The following is a 21,815-nucleotide window of genomic DNA, read 5'->3' as shown; positions in this document are numbered from 1 at the left end:
GGCAGTTTGGAGCCCTGCCAACATTTTCCTATTTACATGTTGTGATTTCTATAGTCACATCGTGTACAAATAACAAGGTCATATGAGACACAGCCATCTTTTAACCGTATACATACTGGGAACTATATTCACAGAAGGCAAAGCACTGATACTTGGGTAGTTATAGTTCCCAGTATGTATACGGTTAAAATATGGCTTTGTGTCATATGACCTTGTTTTTTGTACACAATGTGACTATACAAATCACAACATATAAATAGGAAAATGTTGGGGTTATTTTGTCACTTATTGGGAGCAGTACGCTAACCGGAGCCATTCACTTCCATTCTTTGTGCTAAGCTAGGCTAGTAGTGGGTGCATCAGACAGAGTTATGGGATGCACAGAAGAAAAAGGTTTGTATGGACTTATCTAACTCTGAGGGATACATGAATAAGCTAAAATCCGAAAAAGTCGCGTGTTCCTTTAACGCATGCAGAGCCAATAGTGGTGATATTTTTCTCTTTTAATATACAGCGCAGGTTTTCGAATAAGGCTTCCTCTTCTATCTATGGGTCACAGTTATCCCATCATTTTTCTGTGTGCCCATGAATGAGAGCAGCCAATATACTCTGTTTTCCCAGCTGTGCTCCAGTCCAGATGAGAGCACTTTTTCTTCTTGGCTTTTTGAGAATAGTACCTCTGAGTTGCAGGGAGCGTGTCCAGCTCCATTTGCTGGGTTCTTTGAAGACCGTAGCAAGAACAATTACAGAGGCATGGCAGCACTCCCATTCTGAGCGTGTACTCACGCTAACCCTGCACAATAACTCCAGAAAAACCTCAAACCATTAGGCAGAGTAAGGAAATAAAAGACTGTTAATTTCCATTTGTTTACCCTACGAGAAAACATTGAGGCTTTGAATAATACGTCTAACTATGTAGAGCATGGCTGTTGTATAAAATATCATAGGAAGAAAAATGAATCACAAAACAAATCATACAGTTTATATCTTTGATGCAATTAATGTATCAAAGGGGTCATAAGAAATCAAAATGTCCTTGCTCTTTTAGGACAGTTTTGTGATTAAAGTTTCTTAAAGAGATAGTTCACCCGAAAATGAAAATGATGTCATCATTTACTCACCCTCACATTGTGATAAACCTGCATTAAACTCTTTACTCTGCTGAACACAAAGAAAGACATTTTGAGCAATGTTTGTAACCACACCGTTTTTGAGCGCTATTGACTTCCATAGTAGTATTTTTCCTACTATGGAAGTCAATGCTGCTTCTATTTCCTGCTTCATTACAAATATCTTCCTTTGTGTTCAGTGTAACAAAGAAATGTATACAGGTTTGTAACAACATGAGGATGAGTAAATGATGACAGACTTTTCGATTTTTGATGCAGTGACCAGAATATTAGGAGCGGTTCGCATTTAAAGCTGCATGGAAAATACGGCCACGCCACTTCCCCTCCTTCTTTCCAAGAGCTTTCGGTGCGGCATTCTAAAAGGTTGAAGTATTTTCCCGGCGTGCCTGATAAAAGAGTGCGTCGCGTGTGCATCGCGAAGCACGCTTGCCGCACGGCTACATTTAACGTATCGTCGCTGCCCGATGAAATTCACGTATGTCCAAAACGGTAACTTTTTAGGAAGTGAAAAAACACTGTATTTCAAAAGCAGTTGAATGTAGCGTTGTCATACTTGGTACGGCATCTTTACATGTAACCATATTCTTGCCAGTGTAATGATATAATCCACATTTGACCAAAATTGAGTTTAAATGGACATACGTGCATATTTTACAGTAAAGGTGGTCGATACACGTTCTTCCGATCATTAATTAGAATGGCCAAGTCGTTTTATATTGACGGATGAATACGCTCAGTTTATTAAATAGCCTACGTCTTAGTTTATTAAATGCGGTAAGTTTATTTAATATTAATTATACATTTATTAAATGTCTCTTGCAAACTATGAAGGGACAATGAATCAATACACTGACATGGTAATGCTAGACAGATACATTGTTTTCACAGTCCTACCGTAATTTTGTCACTCCTAGACGTACGTCTGGCGTCAGGGGGGAAACATTTACCTCGATGAAGAAAAGTCATTGTCTCAACAGGCTATGTTTATTTGGCTATCCAGTGTTGAGCTTCGATGAAACTTCACGAGACCGGCGAGATGCTTTCACCGGGCGGGAGATACGTGGCGTGATTGACAGCTTTGACGCCAAACGGATATACATGAAAATCAGATGGCATGATTTCACAATTTTTCATTGGCCATTTAGATATGTGAAGCATACTGTATACGGAAATGAACCTGGACATTCAATCCGTCGAAAAATCTCAAAATCGGCAAAATGGACATTTGTGGTTTTCATCGGACAGCGACGGTATGTTAATAGATGCATCCTAAATTGCATACTTCACTTTATACTATACTGTAGATGTGTGAGTAGTGTCTTCAAAATAAAATCCCCAAAATTAAGTGTGTAACGCCTGACTCGCTCATGTTTGCAATTTTGCGTAACAGAAGAGAGGCAGGTTTTTAGATGCTGTTAGAGCAAAGTTCGCTTGAAGAGACGATTACAGTCTTTAAAATTAAGGTGCTACACGATGCCATAGAAGAACATTTTCTTGTCTAAATGGTTCTTTAACCTCCTAAAGCCCGGGATACACTGCACTATTATTGTCTAAAGATTGCCATCGTGAAACAATCGTCGCAATTTCTGTGAACGTGGCTCTTCCTGGATGGTCCTATGTCATACAATGAAAGAGGTTCAAAGATGGTCGTTTTCCCGGTATTGCATTCAAAGATAGCCTACGATAGGAACCTGTTGTACATAAACATGGACAATTACACTGCTTCATGTTCAAAGAAAAATATTTGGTTATTATATTTATTGGTTCTTCCTAACCCCAAAAAAGCTGGAAGAAATCTGAACAAAAGACAAACCAAAGCTTGGATCTTAGGAGGTTAAAGCATCTTTAACATCTGAAGCACATTTCTGTTTCAAAAAAGGTTCTTTAAGGTATTAAAGGTTACTTTACATTATAAAAAGTATGAAAGAAATGGTTCTTTGAGGATCCTCAAAAGGTTCTTTTATGGCATCGCTGTGAAACACCTTTATTTTTAATAGTGTGGCTCGTGACTGCTCATCCGAGGGGCGCTAATTCAAAATAAGTGTTCGGAGTGGCATGTGTGTGGTTCCCTTTTCCAAAATATGTGTTCTGCGTGTCGAGAGATCCTGTGTGCATCACATGTTTTATCAAAATAAGTGCCTGCTGCACACGCGTCAAAACCGTTTATGGTAAAAGAGATGCTCACGTTCACAAAATACACGCAAGACACTCACTTAACAGTAACTGTGATTACGCATGAGATTATGCGAGTATCTGGCAAACGTGAGCATCTCTTTTATCATAAACCTTTAGACGCATCTGCAGCAGGCACTTATTTTGACAAAACACGTGGTGCACACAGGATCTCTCAAAGCGCAGAACACATACTTTGAAAAAAGGAACCACACACATGATGGGCTACATACATGTTGTGACGAACTTTGCATCAAGCGCCCTCGAAAAAAGAAGTCACCGGCCGCCATTGCATCTGAAGCACCTTTCGGTTTTAGAAAAGGTTCTTTAAAGGGACTGTAAGTAGGATTTTAAGTGTTTTATTAATCAAAATCAATGTCTTTATTCATAAATATGTCCTCGTTGTTGTCAAATGACCTCTGCCAGTGATCTGACTTTTCTTTGTAAACTTAGAATTACTTACATTGAACTGGTAAGTCCAAGGAGGCATCCATATCGTTCAGCCGTATTGATAAACTATAATAGCAGAGAGGGACAAAAAGCACTAGCCTACCAACGCGTTTTCATTCAGAACACGTGAACTGGCTGCAACGGACAAGGAGATCAGTGATTACATAACGGCTGTCGTTGTTGCCATAGATATGTATAAAGGCTAGATGGCTCAAGGCGGAGTCCCTAACGGCATCACCTGGCGGCCATCTTAGGACAGGGCGCTCGCTCACTCGTAGCATTGAGTTTAATGGTGCAGGTACTTTTAAATGACCATAACTTGCTCAATTTTCTACCGATTTTCAAACGGTTTGGGTTTTTACAAACGTTATTAACGTGGCTATAATTCTGGATGCTTTAACATGTTTCATGAATTTATTTTTTATTTTTAGTATAGGTATGCAGTGTCATAGGTACATCTTTGACGTTTATAACAAACCAAACCGTTTGAAAATCGGTAAAAAATTAAGCAAGTTATGGTCATTTAAAAGTACCTGCATCATTAAAACTCAATGCTACGAGTGAGCGAGCGCCCTGTCCTAAGATGGCCGCCAAAATGCGGACGTTGCACTCAATTGGCCAGCAGCACGGACGAGCCATCTAGCCTTTATATCTATGGTTGTTGCAACACGCATTTGGAAAGGCGAGGCGCTAGAAAGCACTGTTCGTTTGAATGCAAAATACAATTTCACCACTAGATGGGGGTAAATCCTACTTATTTCCCCTTTAAATAATAAAGGTTTCTTTAGATATTATTAAAATATGAAAGAAATTAAGAGTTTCGTTGCAAAACGAGATAACCACCGTTTTTTTAATTGTTCAGAAATCTCATTTTTTGGTTGTGCATTCCAATTCATTCCAATTCAACTGCAGTTGGTTTGTTTTGATTTAAACCTTCATAACTTAAAAAATACAGCTAAGTATCAACATAAAACAAAATAATAACATGATAACATAATAATAAACATGTTTTGACAAAAATGTTAAAAAATGGATTTATCTCGTTTTGCAACGAAACTCTTCAAATGTTTTTTTGAGGATCCTTAAATGGTTCTTTAATGGCATCGCTGTAAAGCACTCTTTATTTTTAAGAGTATATACTATGTTCTGATGATGACTGACGTCATATTGGGCAAAACAAGAAATTAATGACAATAAAAGCACCAAGAACAAATAGATTTTTTTGTGACTTGCATTGCGACCTTGTCTGAGAAACTGCTTATACTTCCGGTTAGTAAAAAAAAACAGCAAGTGTTTAATATTGGACAATATTAAGCCTTTTAAAATTTATACGCTAGATGGTTAAGTACAAAGGGCATATTATATGTTTTTTCGTTCTTTACACAAAAATAAGTAAAATTTTGCCATTGACATGAAAGTCTTACAGAAGTCGTAAGGGGATGCCAGCATATAATGGCCCATTTGATGGTAATGTGCAGAGAGGAGGTTGAAGGTATTAATAAAAAATTTAACTAGAAATGTAAGATATGGATCTAAAATGAAACGTATGAAAAAGAAAAATTTTAAAGTATGAAAAAGTCACCTTTTTGCAAAGCAATTCAATTTGTGTCTAATGTTGTTAACTCCTTAAACGTTTACTGGCTTTGCATTAAAGTTTTGTATTCTGTGCCCACCCCTTCCTCTTTCTCTGGGCCTCGACATTCCAAACATAGTGATGAGAAGGCTTGACTCGTACACCTCTCTCTCTCTCTCTCTCTCTCTCTCTCTCTCTCTCTCTCTCTCTCTCTCTCTCTCTCTCTCTCTCTCTCTCTCTCTCTCTCGCTCCTCACACTGCAGATTTGTATGCAACCCTTTCTTAATGAAAATGCATTGTTTGTTATCTTAGCAGATTGCAGCTTACTAGGTTGGCATTTTTGCATTCATTTCACTTCACTGCAGTCTTTGGGAACAAGTGGCTAAAGCTCTCATAATTACCACCAGCAGTCTGCAAACCTTTAAAATCTGCTTCACTTTTGTGCTAATTTGTCCAACCCTAAAACTGTCACTGCCTATCTGCAACTCAACTTCATTACTGTAAAAAGCACAAAGCAGAGTATCTCTGAAAAAACGCAGTCATGTCAAAACAATGATCAAAGTTTGTTCTAAAACAAAGAGGCTTTGTGGTTGGTTATGGAGCGGTTTTTGAGTTACCTTTTTTTGGGTACAATTTCTCTGTGGCAAATAATTGGCCACTGCACACATACTATTGCAGAGCTTGTGGGATAAAGCATCTGTTTTCTATTAGCCCTCTGAACTTGATTACTTGTATATGTATGAGCTTAGTGTTAGTATGGAAGAATCTGGTCCATGGCTAAGCTTGCAGTACCCTTATGTACTAGTATGCATGTCAGTGTGTCAGTATGTCAGTGTATCAACCAACGCAAGTCTGCCAGCATGTGTCAGACAAGAGCACAAAGAGACATCTCACAGTCATTCATTTTTTATTTATCGAGGAAAGTGAAGTTAAAAATACACTCTGTGAAATAAAACTGAAAAGAGCTGGGATGAAAAGTCTGAAAATGGATAAACAATGAAAACAGGTGAGGCGAGAGTCTCTGGTCGACCAGTAGGGGGCCTCGATTCCTTGCTGTGATGCCTTTGTTCCCTCCCCCTAAATGTGTGAGAGGGAGTAAGTCATACTCTTCTGCACTAGTGAAGCCGTGCAGCGAGCAGCAGCTCTTTTAAGAGAACAAGCAGAGATAGGCTGTTTAAGACACTCCCCCTGCCTGGGAGTGGTGCAGCCGGCTTTCAGCCCCTCCCACCAGGCTGTGAAGGAGGAGGAACGCGGCGCTGCCCGAGCTGATCCCTTCAATCTTACCCACAGTGTGGAGCAGCCGGCAGCGCGCACACACACTCACTCACACACTCTCACACAGGCACACACACTCACATTCACTCTCGCACACACACTCGCGCACAACAAAGCGGGCAGACAAGGGAGGCAGAACGAGAGAAGAACATCACAGAGAAAAACGGCGCCGTGCACCGCGCTCACATCTGGAGTTTTCGGATACTGCAGTCTGCCTGGAGTTTGTGCCGTCTCCTGCTTGGCTCGAGATCCAAGTCCGCCGACTGTCTACATTGCTGCTTTGTGCGTCAGACAGACGGGAACAAAGTGTGCAACTGGGATATCTGACAACCTCCTTTGGGAACTGACGCTGTGCCGACTGTCAGAGAGCAAGTGAGTTAAGAGAGAAAGAGAGATAGAGAGACAAAGTCAGGGCATGAGCAGGAGACCAGAAGCCGGCTTTCCGGAGAAGTGATCGCCACAGTGCCCCCCTCCTTTTCCCTCACCTCCCTCCTCCTTCCTCTCCTCTCTCCTGTGCTGCTCCTTCTCTGTTCGTGTACACCTCCGCTGCTATCCCTCCGTTCTCCTTCCATCACCTCTTACTCTCCTTCCTCGGAAGACGGCGTGAGAGGAGAGGCACGGCACAGACGCGCGCCGGTGTCCGTATAGTCCCATTCTCTCTCTCTCCATTCTCCTTTGGCACCATCCCTCACACGGATCTAGCCTCCAGCTGCGGAACCAGGAGGAGAGGCTTTTTGAGTTGTTGGATCCCACGCGAGTCTCCGTATCCAGCTACAGCCAGAAAGATTCCAGCTACATGGGCAAACGTTTGGAACAGCAACCAATGTACCCCCAGTACACTTACTATTACCCCCACTACCTTCAGACTAAGGTAAGAGACTTTGATTGTTGAGTTAAGGGCTTGGTGATGTTCTGATTTTCTTTCACGTGCTTCCTCTCATTCGCACCCAAACCACATGACTTGGTACTTGACACTCAACAGAAGAGGTGTAAGGTGCATGGTTGGCAAGAACGCACCCACACGCAAACTCATGATCCTGAGATTTTGTTCTCTCAGCTGTGTAGCCTGTGGTGGAGGGAGTTGAATAATTGCATCCATCTCTCAAAGCCCCTACACCACCCGGACGTGGAGAATTGATTACCACGCGGTGATCGATAGTGCCGAGATGCTATCGGGGAGCTGGCGATCTCGGCCTCCCCTTGTGATTCATGAATGTTTTTATGCAACGCTCCCCATAAGAGGCCAGCACTCGTGTTACATGAGTGAATGAAAGTGAGGGAGGGTTATGATTGGATCAGAGCAACAACAAAAAAAAATGGCTGTCAGAACAAAGGGTAAGATATTAAACAGGATAAGATGAATTTTCATGATCAACTTACACTAAGCAATATCAAGATGAGGGAGTTGAGTGTAGAAGGAAAATCTCTTTACTGGAAGCATTTGCTTGCACAACATTGGCCAAATATGCAAGCGTTCCCAAAAGACACATGATATACTGCAGCGGCCAAGTCACTCTCCATCAAGAACGTGTTTACGACCTTTCGCTTTCCTGCTTTCTCAAGTGTTACACTTTTAAGTTTTAGTAAGTGCTTGGTCAATCTTCACCTCCAAAATCTATATACAAAGATGAAGGGCTTTAATCAAGCTATTTTGTATCTGCTACTAGCAACAGGCACCATATTGTACATCAATACATGCGCACACACCTCCCTGCATTCAAGGTCAAGTCAAATTGGATCTCACCCGCTTCCGCTGTCTAATGAGTTTTTCAGTGTCTCTGAGGGATGGGAGGGCCTGTCCCGCAGATGATGTTTTCATCCTCTCTTGTTGCGACCAAAAACGAAGCACAACAATAATTCACGTCGGTGATATCTGGTGGATATCTGCACCGAAGTGAAGCATTATGGGTAATGCTTAACCATTGTGGGTAGATGGCCCAGTCTGGGAATAATTATCGATCTGCAGATTATTAAAGTAGATGGAGAAGGTTTTTTGGCGCTGGCCCTAAGTTTCACATTTCAGATGTGCCTGTAAAGGATGGGGACCTTGCGTAAGCGCGCATGAGTACGGGTCAGCATGAGTGCGATTGCGTGTGTGCGTGTGATTGGGGATGTAAATGGGCTGTTATTAATCTTGATTCTAGCGTGCTCTCCGAGAAGAGGCATTCCTCCGGGGGAAATCAATCATGTGGGGGGAAGAAGGGCAGCTGACACACAATCACTGCCCTTCCTCTCTCTCCCTCTCTATCGGTCTCTCTCTCACACTCTTTCACTTCCCCTCTCTCTCTCTCTGCCCTAATAACTCTGTGAGTTCAATCAGAGGCAAATGTTAAGCAGGGGAAATTATGATGCTACAGTAAGCTGTTGATGTCGAGATTCTGCAATTCTGTTAAATTATACAAAGACCCTGGTATCAATTACAAGTGAATGTGTTTGCGTTGAAGTGGGTTCAAAAGAAAATGAAACATTCATCCATGGGTTTATAATGTGGGATATCACAGCTTGTAACATTAGGTGCATATAATACCGGGCCTTGCAGTGAAATGCTGTTTGGAAGCAGTCATGTGTGATCGGGTTCAAAGAGCATTTACTTTTGCTTAAGACAGTTTGTCCATGATTTTACACTGAATGAAGAGCAAAAATACCACACTAGACAAAGCTCTAATGGAGCGTTTGACAGATACGGTAGGAATGCATAATATCTGTTTTAAGGTTGTGAAAAGGGCCTAGTCGGTTTAAAATCAATTGCGACTACTGCAAATTGGATTTTTTCAACTACAATTGCCTCTCTGAAATTTTCATTGGTCGATGGATGCCTACATCAGAGCATGCTGCAGCAAAAGTATAGCCTACATTTACATTTATGCGTTTGATGATTTAATCCTAAGCGGATTGCATTGCATTCAAACTGATTGTTTGTCAGTTTGTGTGTTCCCTACACCAGTGGTTCTCAAACTGGGGGACTGAGATAGTGCAGGGGGGCCCCAGTAGGGTGGTCATTATAATGGGTCAATTTTTTATGTTCAACACTCACCCCCTAAATGTGTTAGGATATGAATAAGAAACAAACTGTACAAAATGTTGAATTGTTCCTACAACATCTAGAGGTTACTCAAAGCCTTTGAATATTGCCGAAATGACATATTTTTGCAAAAACTGTACTATTTAAAAACGCACAACACACATAAAACTTGCTTCATGGAGGGTAACTTTGTTCCAGTTATTTTAGTCTCTTCTGATCTAAGTAACCATATAGCGGACTTGCTTCGTGTTGCTTCAGCCATTGTCTCAGTGTATATTTTCTATTGTGCTTTATTCACATTGAAGCTTTCTTGCTTTGAAAGATATATCACAACTAAAACAGGAGTTTTAATTGCATGGAGCATGGTCAAATAAGTCCATTGCTGCCATAAGTATATATTATTAAACAATTATACATGATAGCACAAAGTATCACATAATACGCGAATGTGTTAAACTTTAAAGGTCTTGAGCAACCTCTAAATATTAATTAATATTGAAAAATGTTTGCCCTATTTATTTATTCAAACATATTGGTGTGGTGAGAGCATGAACTTTTAAAAGTTGAAAAATAAGGACCACCCTAGGCCCCAGTTTTAGGACATTTTATAAAATACATAAATTTATCATAAATTCTGTGCAGAGTTTCGTTTTGTTTTAATCCCAATTTTATGTTTTAGAATGTTTTATGTCATACATTTTCTTTGGGGTGGCACGAATGGGTGCCACGGTACACAAGGGGGGCGCACACCGAAAAGTTTGAGAACCACTGCCCTACACTGTCAGAAGAAATAGTCCCTAGCTGTCACTGGGGCAGTACACTTTCAAAAGCTGGGTGATTCTCACGAAATCCAGACTTGGTATCCAGCATCAGATTTTATTATTTTTTTGCACATATAGGATTAAGGTCTAAACTTACTACAACCATTATTTTTAGAGGATTTAAAAATATGTCCTATAGAATTATTTACATTTTTTAGATTATCATCATCAAAAATGTATCATTACCGCAACATATTACATTATTACAAACTCATGTTTCGGTAATGAGAACTAAAAAAACTGCTTACCTGGTAGCCATCTTGAGTGTCACAGAAAATTTTAATACCTTGAGGGCTTAAACAATGATTGAAAATTGTTGCGGAGTATGAGAAATTTTTTCTTGGGCACATTTATATTCCTTATTATTGTCTCTACATTTACCAATGATCACCAAACACCACATGTTTCTTTACTGTAAATGTTTATAGTATAACATGCACTGAAGCTTTTTATTTTTTAGATTTTTTACTTATAAATATTTCCATGTCAAAGAACCCAAATCCAGTCATAGACACGTTGCGGTAATGAAAATGTTCCTTTTAAATGTGAAAAAATGTGGTTTGTCATTTGAAATCATGTGCAAAATAGTACGTGAACGGATGTTTGTAACTGTATGCTTCTCATTTTGATACTCTTACTTTGCATTTACTTTTTTATCAAAATGTTTCATGACACGTCATAAGTCTAATTTCGCACCAGTGTAGGAATCAATCCCAAGACCTTTGCAGTGCTAATGCAATGCTCTACCAACTGAGCTACATAAAATGTACAGCTTTATGTAATGGTTGCAGCAATAAATCTTTCAATGCACATTGCGCCGTAATAGATGGATTTACAGCCGCCTTATGCAGATATATGTACACTGCCGATATCGCGTCACTCCTCCACCTCCCTGAGATCGCAGGTTTGAGAATGGACAGATATATGTGTGCGAGTGTGTGGGCTGAGATATCCTTGACAGCAATCATACACCATGGGATATAAAATAAAATTTAAGGGAGGTAATTCCCTTCTGGTATTGTGTCAACAGAGGCCAGTGGGAACCGGTCTTCCATTCAATCAGTGGCAAGTCCAAGCTTTACATTGTGTGTGTGGTGTTTTAAAGTGAGGCAGAGAGGAAAAGAGCCAGAGTAAGCACTCAAATTCAGAGCTGTGAGATTGGGTATATGAGCAAGTGTGTGTGTGTGTGTGTGTGTGTGTGTGGTGTACGGTTTCACTCAGTGGGGTCAGCTTTATGTACAGCAGAAATAACATCCAGTCGGCCGTTTAAACCTCTCCTCTCAGCAGGAGCGCTCGCTAACTGGGCTGCAGCGAGGTGACATGCAGCTTGCCAGCGACGGTCCCGCTGCATTATGGGAAACGGTGCATATATGTGCCTCATTATATTCAACCGCTCTCAATGTCATTTAGGATTATTACACTGTGATATTTACCCCGCTCGTGGATAATTACCAGCCGGATGCTTCATATTCCTCTAGTGGCACTTATTTTTTACCACAATGCTGAAACGCTGCCATTTTTCCTCCTCCAAACAACCTTCATCTCAATAATTAAACCTAGTAATGGATGAGCAATTTTCAGGTATCAACAGCAAGTGATTTTGGGAATTTAAATCCAACAGTGTCATTTAACAGGTGAAAGGACGGATTAGACTGCACAAACACTCTCAGCCGTTTCGCAGTTTAAGCCCAAAATATATATTTAATCGTCTGGATGTTGTTTAAAAACGCAAAGATCAGATATTGTTAGACTACTGACCACTTGGCCCGCACAGCGTTCTCCCTCAGAGAATAGAATAGCATTAGTTGTAATAGCATTACATTATGTTCGGCTATAATGCTGTTTCTAAAAATCAAATATTTGGCGAGGTCGTTTGCGCTGTAATGCGTTGCTTTTTTGGCGTGAGTTTTGCTACAGAGGTCCTTCTGGAGGCGAGCCATAATGAGATACGCAGAAATGTGAACTAGGCATTGTACACATGTGTGAATTATGCATGTAAGCCCTTCCGTCAGGAAAGCTCGCATTGTAAAATACTTGCTGTAAGTGTCTGCATGTAACCGAGTTGGGAATGTCATGGTGCAGAGAGTGATAAATTATGCTTGTCTATAATTCTTCTGTTCCAAATGTGTGTCTACATCAAAAACGTATTTTGTTTGAAGATGTTGCTGCAAAAGCGTAATCACTTTTGTTCTACTTTTGTAAAAATTGGAGAATATATTTTTCTTTACTGTGAAGTTTCTAATGTGGTAAATGCTGGTAAATGTTATATATGTATAATTCAGTTCTATAGTAATATTTGCATGAAAAAATGTATATACAACAAACGTTTTTATATTTTATGGCATTAGTGTTTGCTTCTCTGTCTTTTCCTCTTCTTTTCCCTCCCTTTTCCTCTTTCTCTCCCACTGTGTCCTGGGCATTCTTTCCCACCATCTGTTCAGAGGGGTGGAGTTCACTCTGAAAAGAGGAACATACTTGGCACACGTACCCCCGATAGGTGGATAAAATTTGATGCCCAAGATTGTCCTCGTTTCAGGGGCTCTGAATTAGATACGAACATGAAAGGAAAAAATACAAAGCACCAAAAAGAGCTGTAGTAGTGCTTCAGTATTTTCTTTTCTGAAGGTGAAATGTGTTCTAGATTTTCAATTCTTGCATCATAGTGCAATCGCTTTCATGTGCATCCAGTGACACGAAACCATTATTGAGAAAGCTTAAGAAAAAACTGTTTGTGTCACCCATATGCTGGTTCTTGTACAAAGGCATTTGTAAGACAGATAGTTCAGGCTTTGAACTCAAAATGACACACATGATGACATACAGTATATATGGCTTGGTGAGATCATTCACCAAACGTACCTAGACGGTTTCATCGCACGCACGTGCGGTGACGCGATACGTGTCTGGTCCGAACTTTACTTTTTTTAATTGTCTGACTAGTTGCTAAAATAACAAATGTTTTGGTTTCCTAGGTAATCTACTTGTTGTTTATTTTGCTTGTAATGCTGAGTTTACACCAACAGCGTTTCAGACGTAAAAATTGCGTCTACCGCGCCTAGTTTGCCGCTTGAACACTTTGAATGCATTCCCGCGTGTAGAGCGGAGTAGACGCGCGGAAAAAGCAAGCATTTGACACGCGTCAGAGGCAAACTCCGCTTCTTGTGGTAGGGGCAAGTGCTATGCGGTTGTCTGTTTGCAAGATGACTGATGTTGATTGTGCATTTATCGAGAGAGTTACCGGTTTGTATTTACTATAGGGTAAAATAAACAGTGCGGGTTGATAAACGTCACGTGACTCAAAAGTGAAATGTGTATTACAACTAACCAGGTTGCCCGATGTCATCATTGACACTCTTCCAAGCGAGGTCCTTTTTATTCTGATATAAATAAGAACTTGTGTCGTATAGCTCCGGGTGACTGCTTACAGACAATATCAAGCGTTCCTTCAGGTTGAATGAGTGACTCCGGGCGGGGCTGCCTCCACAGCAGCAAGCAGGCTCCTGATTGGTTAACGCGACTCGAAAAAGCACTATTTGTGCGTGCGACGCGTACCACACACAGCGTTCAATTCGCGCCTTTCACGCGAGCTAGACGCGCGAATGAGCCGGAAACGCGTCTTCCGCGTCACGCCAAATGCCCCATCCGCGCCGCGGGACCTCCTGACGCGCGTCAACGCATCTTCACATTGATTTAACATTGAAATCACTCGCGCTTCATGCCTCTACCGCGGTTGGGTAAACGCAGCATTATATTGACGGTTTCAGCAGTAACAACATAAACAAGCGGCGCTCGTGGTCAACACGTAACTTCCGGTAAACTCTGCTAAGAATAGATAACAACAAAGTACTTTAAACATAGTTTATTTATATAACAAGCAAAATAAACAAAACCTAGATTACCTAGGAAACCAAAATTTTTTTTTTCATCGAGGTATTTGTTCAAGAGTTCAGTTTAGCAACTAGTTGGACCATTAAAAAAACTGAAACCGTAGTAAAGTTCGGACCAGACGTGTATTGCGTCACCGCATGTGCGTCCGATAAAACTGTCTATAAATAAACTACGTTTAAAGTACTTTGTTGTTATTTATTCTTAGCGGAGTTTACCGAAGTTACGTGTTGACCACGAAAGCCGCTTGTTTATGTTGTTACTGCTGAAACCGTCTATAGTGACGTCATTTTTTAATTCTTTTTAGTGGTACTGTCACGAATTTCCAAGTTTTCTCGTGATCGCACGAATTTCTGTTTATGTGTCATTGTCATTTATTGGTTACTCAACTTTTTTCTCTTATTTTCTTACCATTGTCGCTTCGGTCTAGGGTAAGATTTACATAAAATTACATCCTTATACCCAAACCCAACCTAATGACAGGCGACAATGGTTTAAAAAGTGAAAATGTAAAAAAAATCAGAAAAAACAGTATAAACTAATACTTAAAGTGACATCCTAACGCAAACACCAAATCTAACCCTAAACCTAAACAGAAATTCGTAATACGATCACGATAAAACGTGGAAAGTTGTTACAGTATCACGAAAAAGAATCAAAAAATAACGTGACTATAGGTAGGTAATTTTGTGAGACTGGGTGGGACATTACTACCATTTACACAGGAGACCTATACATATTCTCTCCATTCAATCTCATAATACCCTTTATTTTAAACCCAGCCATTGGGTTACATTATCCCAGAAAATATTCATATTTATATAAACAACTCAGAAGGTTAGGTTTGTCCCTTTTTGACCCAACGCTAGGTTGAAAATGGGGGTGTGAGGACGAGACACCGGATTTCCATCAAAACGTGAAGCGAAATGTGAATAAGGGTGTGTTTCCATCAAGTTGTTTAAGCGAATGACGGTGGTATTGGTAACCTAGTAAACAACAGTAAATAAAACAAGGCATAGAGACAAGAAATAGAGACCGGACTGCATTTAGTTACGATTTGGCAAGTTATAAATTTACTAGCAGTGCAGCTTGTAAATGCCAAACTAAATGCTGTACACAGAAGAGGAAATGCAGAATTTTTGATGCAAGCACTAGCAGCAAGGGAATTGCGAAGACGTCGAGCCCCATATAGTATATGAAAAAGACAACATCAGCTGATACATCCAGATGATCAGTCACATGGATTTAATCTTCGCTATGTCAGAATTTATTTGGCTAATGCTTTTCCATCTCCAAATTTACATTTACTCTTTTTCATATAAAAGCAAGCATAAAACGTTTTTGTGAATTAAGGGATTTTTTATATATTATTTTTTTTTTGCCCATTTTGCCTTTATTTGATTGACAGTAATTACGACATGACAGGAAAGTACATGGTGGAGAGAGGGGTATGGGATCGGCAAAGGACCTCGAGCCGGGATTCGAACTCGGGTCGCCGGAAGTGCGTCTGCACCACATGTCGGAGCACTGTCCACTACATCATCGGCTCCGAAAATTAAGGGATTTTTATTCAAAATTTCCTGGAAACCCAGCTACTTACTAAACGAGACAAGACACGAGATTGGTTTCACGAGAACGAGATGAAACAAGATTTTTGTACTTTCTTACACTTTTTACACAAGAAATCCCTCAATGATAAAATATATATGTTTTTAGTGTTGTTGTGTATCTTGTATTTGCATGTACTGTATGTGTGGTTGTTCTGCTGCCTGGCTTGGCCAGGACACTCTTGAAAAACAGATTTTTAATCTCAACGAGTCTCTTCCTGGTTAAATAAAGGTAAAAAATATACAGTATATGGGAAACTGAAATGACATAATTTTAAAATGTTTTAACTAATCTACGACTGTCCCTTACAATTATTTTGGTAATTGATAATGAAGTAATTTGATATTTTTTGTTAATAAAAATAGACCTAAGTGAACAATAACCTTTAAAATAACATATACTGTAACAATGATGATGATGCAATAATAATTGGTTCAAATAAATTATCAAAACCAAGTTAACACACACTCTAAAAAATTTGCTGTAATTTTGCAGCTGGTTGCCAGTAACTTACTGTAGAAGATAAAGTCAAAAAATGTGTCATGTTCATTGAACATTGAACAAAATGTTGAAAGTAAATAACATAAATGTAAAATCTACAGTAAGTTACTGGCAGCTAGTTGCCAGTAATACCCAGTAATACTGTAATTTCTACAGACATTTTTTACAGTGCATGGTTTTATTAAACAAAAGCATATTTAATAAAACATCATTATGTATCATAACAAATGAGTGCAGAGGGCGCATATGTTATCTTTACTTTCCAATTGAAAACACTTGCTTTTAGCCAAACAATGTTTAAATCTTTAATAGTTGTCCAATTCTTTACAATAGAAATGATACAACCACTGTCATTCTTGAGCAAGAACATGCAGACATTATTAGGGCCCTATAAAATCCGTTTTATTTTTTCCCAAATTCCGTTTTATTTTTTCCCAAATTCCGTTTTCTCCGTTTTAATTTTTGCAAATTCCGTTTTATCCGTTTTAATTTTTGGAAATTATATTTTTTACCCTTTACTTTTATTTTAGTCATAAAAAGAGTGTGCCTTTAATGTTAATGATTAAAATGTAAATGATTTGGGGGAAAAACTGGATAACAGAATTACTTAATGACTATAAAAGATGCATTTACACACGCACATACACACACACACGCGCGCGCGCACACACACACAACCCAATTCAATGCATTGTTTTTTAGTGTTGTTGCAGGAGGCTACAACAAGGTGTCAAAGCAGCGGTGCCTTCAGAAGTGCCTTAAACACATCAATCCACCGGATCGCGATCCATATTTTATACACAATCGCTTGAAATGCATATAACTTTACAAACATACACAGGATAGTGATCTGACTTAGGACAGCATGAGCACGCAGCTCATTGCACGTGCGAGCGAAAGAGAGACAGAGAGCGGCGCCATGATGCAGATGATTATATTTTAAATGCGAGGGATAGTTAGTTTGCCTCAGCTCGCTTGAAATGCATAAAACTGAACAAATACATGAGGATTTGTGTTCGCACTTCGGACAGATGCATGAGCGCGGGCAAGTGAGAGGTACAGTGATGATCACAGACATGGATGAGAGAGTGCATGTATCTTTGCGCTCACCGTGAACAGAGTGTTGACTAAACTTCCAAAATAACAGTTCTCCGGTCACATAAAAGTCATGTGAGACCTGCTCGGAACTAAGTGCTTAGCGTCGAATTTCTTAATTTTTTCGCTGACGAAAGCAGAGTCGTGGAGAGCCGCTTCACCATGGTTTCAGTGTTTTGGAGGGGGTCTGAAACGACGGGAGGGGGCGTGTCGCCCAGATTTACTTCCCCCGGTCTGCATTTCCCCCAGACATACATTCGTCTCCCACACAAAAACATAATTTTATTCAAAATATGTAAAATTCCGCAAAATTCCGCGTTAATACTAGATTCCGTGTTAATTAGCCAATTCCGCGATTCCGTCCGCGATTCCGTGATCGCGGAAATTATAGGGCCCTACATTATGTAAAATCTGTTGAGACACTTCACATCTGACACTGATCAACAGACAAACACAATGTGTCTCAGACTTTATGAGTTCCCAAACTAACATTATTGGAAACACAAACAAAAAATCGAATGCAGTAAAAGACAGAACATAATGCACGCACTGTAAAAGTTCTGTTCTACGAGAAATCTCGCGAGACATATTTAATCTCATTACATGAGATCTCGTCACACCCCTACAGTAGTTGAAAATAAGCATTTTTTTAGATTGTAGATTATGAACTATATCATTACTAAAATAATAATGTATAGTTGGATTATTGATGTAATATCTTTCTCCACATCCCATTAACTCTACCGTCATTTTAACCTCCCTGTAGAAAAGCGAGCATTTCCAGTATTTATCTATGACCATCACTAGCGTGTGGTCCCAACTATAATGGGGAGATCTGATCTGACTAGTTGGTTTCTGTGGGTTTGAGAGAGCCAGAGGAGAAAGGCTCTGGTCCTGAGGTAATGGCCCTGCTGCATTTTTAATAGAGGACAGCTTTGTAACAACCCCAGCCTGATGGATTCTCCCCTTTTAAGGGCCCTGCTATTCTTTTTACACACAGCTTGCTTTTAGGCCACTGGCGTAAGTGCTCGACAAAGCCTGTGTTCAGGGATAAATGGATGAGGAGGAATGAGCCAAAATCACGGAGGCTACGACAACTCATCGACGTTTTACTGTCGATGTCCGTCCTTTTCCTTACTGGCGCTGTCGCTGCCGGGCTTTCCGTTCAGCAGTCAGTGAATCTCAGGGATAAGTGTGGAGCATGGTTTTAGTTAGAGGCTGAGTGATATTTAGAAAGCACGTTTAGCTACAAATAAAGATCTGTAGTGGCTTCTGGGAAAGTATGGTGTTTTCTTGGGGATTTTAGGAAAGATCAATCATCTAGATATAAAAGATTATGTACGAGGGATTGTGTGTGTGTGTATAACTCGTGGTTTAATGAGCTCTGAGTCGTAATTAGCAGTTGGAAAAGTTGCTTATGCGATAATTTTACACATACGAGATAAAGAGCCTGTGCACGAATACGCCATTGGAAGTGCTAACCACTCAATTTCGAGAAAAAAGGAGAGATGTTGGACCGTGCTCCTCCTATAAAAAACGTATTGCCTTTGAGACGCTCCTGTCATCATCCCCAACCCCTAACGCCCTCCCCCCACCCAAAGGTTTTTCATCTAGAGACAGATTCCTCTTGAAGCAACCCGGTCGAAGCCAAGGACGGTGTAGGCGAGTTCAGGTGTCATAAATCCTTGAGGATGCTCCTCAAGGATCCCACTGACCCCGCCCACTCTGCCTCATCTCCAACCTTTTTAGCTTCAAGAAAAGTACACACAAGGGCTCGGCTGCGCACACACATCTTTTTTAGTGTCAGGAGAGGCTTGCATAAAAAGATACAGCTACAACGATTCTAACACGCCATAACTGTATCCAATTCTCCACGGTCAGGCTCAGAAACAGGCCCCAAAAAGGTAGATTAAAGACTGCTTTAGGAAAGGCCATTTGTTGAAGACCGTAAAGATGCCATCTGAAAGGACTTTTCCTTGCCTTCGCTTTCCCAGTTGGATGAAGACACTTTGGGGTCACTAAAATGCCCATGGAGCGGATGATGTTGATGATTCAGTAGAGTTCCTCACGCCTTTGTAGGCTGCTTGGGGTTGGCACGGCGGTTAGCACGCTGCCTGGGATTAACTCATGTAAACAGTGCTTTTGTTGGGTTTCGCTCGAATTAATTTGCTCGCCCCATGTGTTTTTATCGGGATAATTTGTGCGGCAGACACTCAAAGACTTGTCCAAGCATATCCCCAGCCTCAGGGCTAAATCCAGAGCTCGCAATGACACTCAAATGTGCCATGTGCCTTTTCCCCAAACTTCCTGTCTAAATACGGGATCTGAGGTCATAAGATTTCTTTGAACATCCAGGTGAATCACAGCTGCTGGTAAAGTCAATACAGTGAATTCAGTAAACGGTTGCGGGAACTTTAACAGTGCAAATATGTATTTAAGCACATAAACAAGCTTTTCCGCAATCCAGTTTAAACAGCCATACTGTTTTTATTTTTAGTGCACGCTTGCTTTCAATGCAAATTAGGCAAATCACAAAAGTTTGAGCTATTTGCATGATGGAAAATTGTGGTGTTTAAATTGCGTTCAGTAGTTGTTACTTAATTTGCATAATTATTTAAGTGTATTGGGTGCATTTTTTTGCATATACAAATAAGCAACGTTATCTTTGAGTACAATTTATTCTTAGTTAATTCCCCCCTCTTATTTTTTTTACAAATATAAATGTATCATAATAATTGAAATGTTTCAGCAGGGCTTTCAATTGCTCATTAGATTACTTGTTTATATGTCTGTAATATTTCTTGTTTTAGTTAGCTGGTTGGTGGTAGATTCAGTGAACAGCTGTGCTTGTTAGTCATAGCATCCTTGAAGGCAAGAGTTGGCTCTTGATGGTTCAGTTCACTTGAGCGCGTGGCTGCTGGAGGTGTGAGGTGATGAAGAAGGCCAGCCTGGACTTATTAGCCGAGCTATTTTTCACACAACAGCACCCTCGATTGCAACTTCTAAAGCTCCCTAAAATTGCTGGGAGAAATGTACAGAGAAATAAGGAACGAAAGTTTAACCACCAAAGTGGTTTGTGCATGTGGTCTGGCATGTTTTGTGCTGGTGGTGACTTTGTGGCCAATGTGAGTTCAAGTCTGGTGATCATTTCCATGATCTTGTCTTTAAAAAAGTATTTTTATTGCTTAGAGGTTGTTTATATAGTTAGCTTTTAAAGTTAAGTTTAAGTTACCTTCTCGATTTTATGTGTGAGTGCAATATGAATACATTTTGGTCATACTGCAACGCCATGTTTTCATTGTCCTGTGACCCATATACAGTACATAATTTACCTATTCTATTGTTCGGCCAAAAATTAAATTAAACCCACGATTTACTCACCCCCAAGCTGTCCGAGATGCAAATGTCCATCATTTTTCAGACGAACACATTTTTAGTTATTTTAGAAAATGTTTTAGATCTTTCAGTTAATCAAATGTAAAGTTACAGGGTCCGCACAGTGTTGTTGTAAAAATATAAAAAATTTACAACTTTATAAACGAAAATAACTAGCTTCCGGGAATGCCGCCATCTTAGTCGCTTCCACATTCAAGATGAGAGCGTACGCAGTTTATGGAGGGTTTTGTGCTGTTGCTGTGTGCCCCGGTCTCCTAATTTGTCATACGTCACTAAGAAAAGTGTGTACACTACGCTGATATTCTTTCCTGAATACAGAGGAGTCTAAGATGGCAGCGCTACCGGAAGCTAGTTATTTTCGTTTATAAAGTTTAAAATATGGACATTTCTACAACAAAACGGCGCAGATTACCCTCATAAGGCCTTTGTTTATCATTGTGGAGCCGTTTGGAATTATTTTGTGAAGGATGGATGCACATTTTTGGGACTTAAAGGATGTTGACCTCGTAACTTTACATTTAATTAACAGAAACATCTAAAACATTTTCTAAAATAACTGAAAATGTGTTCGCCTGAAAAACGATGGACATATGCATCTCGGACAGCTTGGGGGTGAGTAAATCATTGGTTTAATATCATTTTTGGCCAATATATCCCTTTAAATCACAAGGAATACATTTCTTTGTTACCTAAATCACTTAAAGAGCCACCCGGTATTTTTATTACATTCACTTATTTTCAGTATATTTCTTAGATAGCATGTTCTCACTGCGCAGTAAAGTGTCACTTAAAAAGCACAAATCTTAAAAATCTTGCCGGAAGTAGTGGGTAATTCAGGTCCTTTTTCGCCTACTGTTTTCCGAATACTTTGAATTCAGACATACTAT

The 21,815-nt window shown here is 40.0% G+C and overlaps 1 protein-coding gene across 7 annotated transcripts in view; it reads left to right on the top strand.

Moving 5' to 3' along the window:
• rbms3 (RNA binding motif, single stranded interacting protein) overlaps positions 1–21,815 on the top strand; it is a 291,895-nt gene that overhangs the window by 91,167 nt on the left and 178,913 nt on the right. The window contains exon 1 of one of the 7 annotated variants that reach the window (XM_073872375.1): positions 6,431–7,471. The exons of 2 other annotated variants lie outside the window; for them this stretch is intronic. In XM_073872375.1, coding sequence (XP_073728476.1) covers positions 7,397–7,471 — 75 coding nt within the window. In that variant the 5' untranslated portion in view covers positions 6,431–7,396. Of the gene's footprint in view, positions 1–6,430; positions 7,472–21,815 lie in introns of those variants that run through there. 4 more of the 7 variants (XM_073872381.1, XM_073872374.1, XM_073872378.1 and 1 more) reach the window with 4 other exon arrangements.

This window comes from Misgurnus anguillicaudatus, chromosome 10, assembly GCF_027580225.2.
Source record: "Misgurnus anguillicaudatus chromosome 10, ASM2758022v2, whole genome shotgun sequence".
In the NCBI taxonomy this organism is placed as follows: domain Eukaryota; kingdom Metazoa; phylum Chordata; class Actinopteri; order Cypriniformes; family Cobitidae; genus Misgurnus; species Misgurnus anguillicaudatus.
The sequence above is the reverse complement of the archived record's forward strand: the minus strand, read 5'-3'. Positions and strand labels throughout refer to the sequence as shown.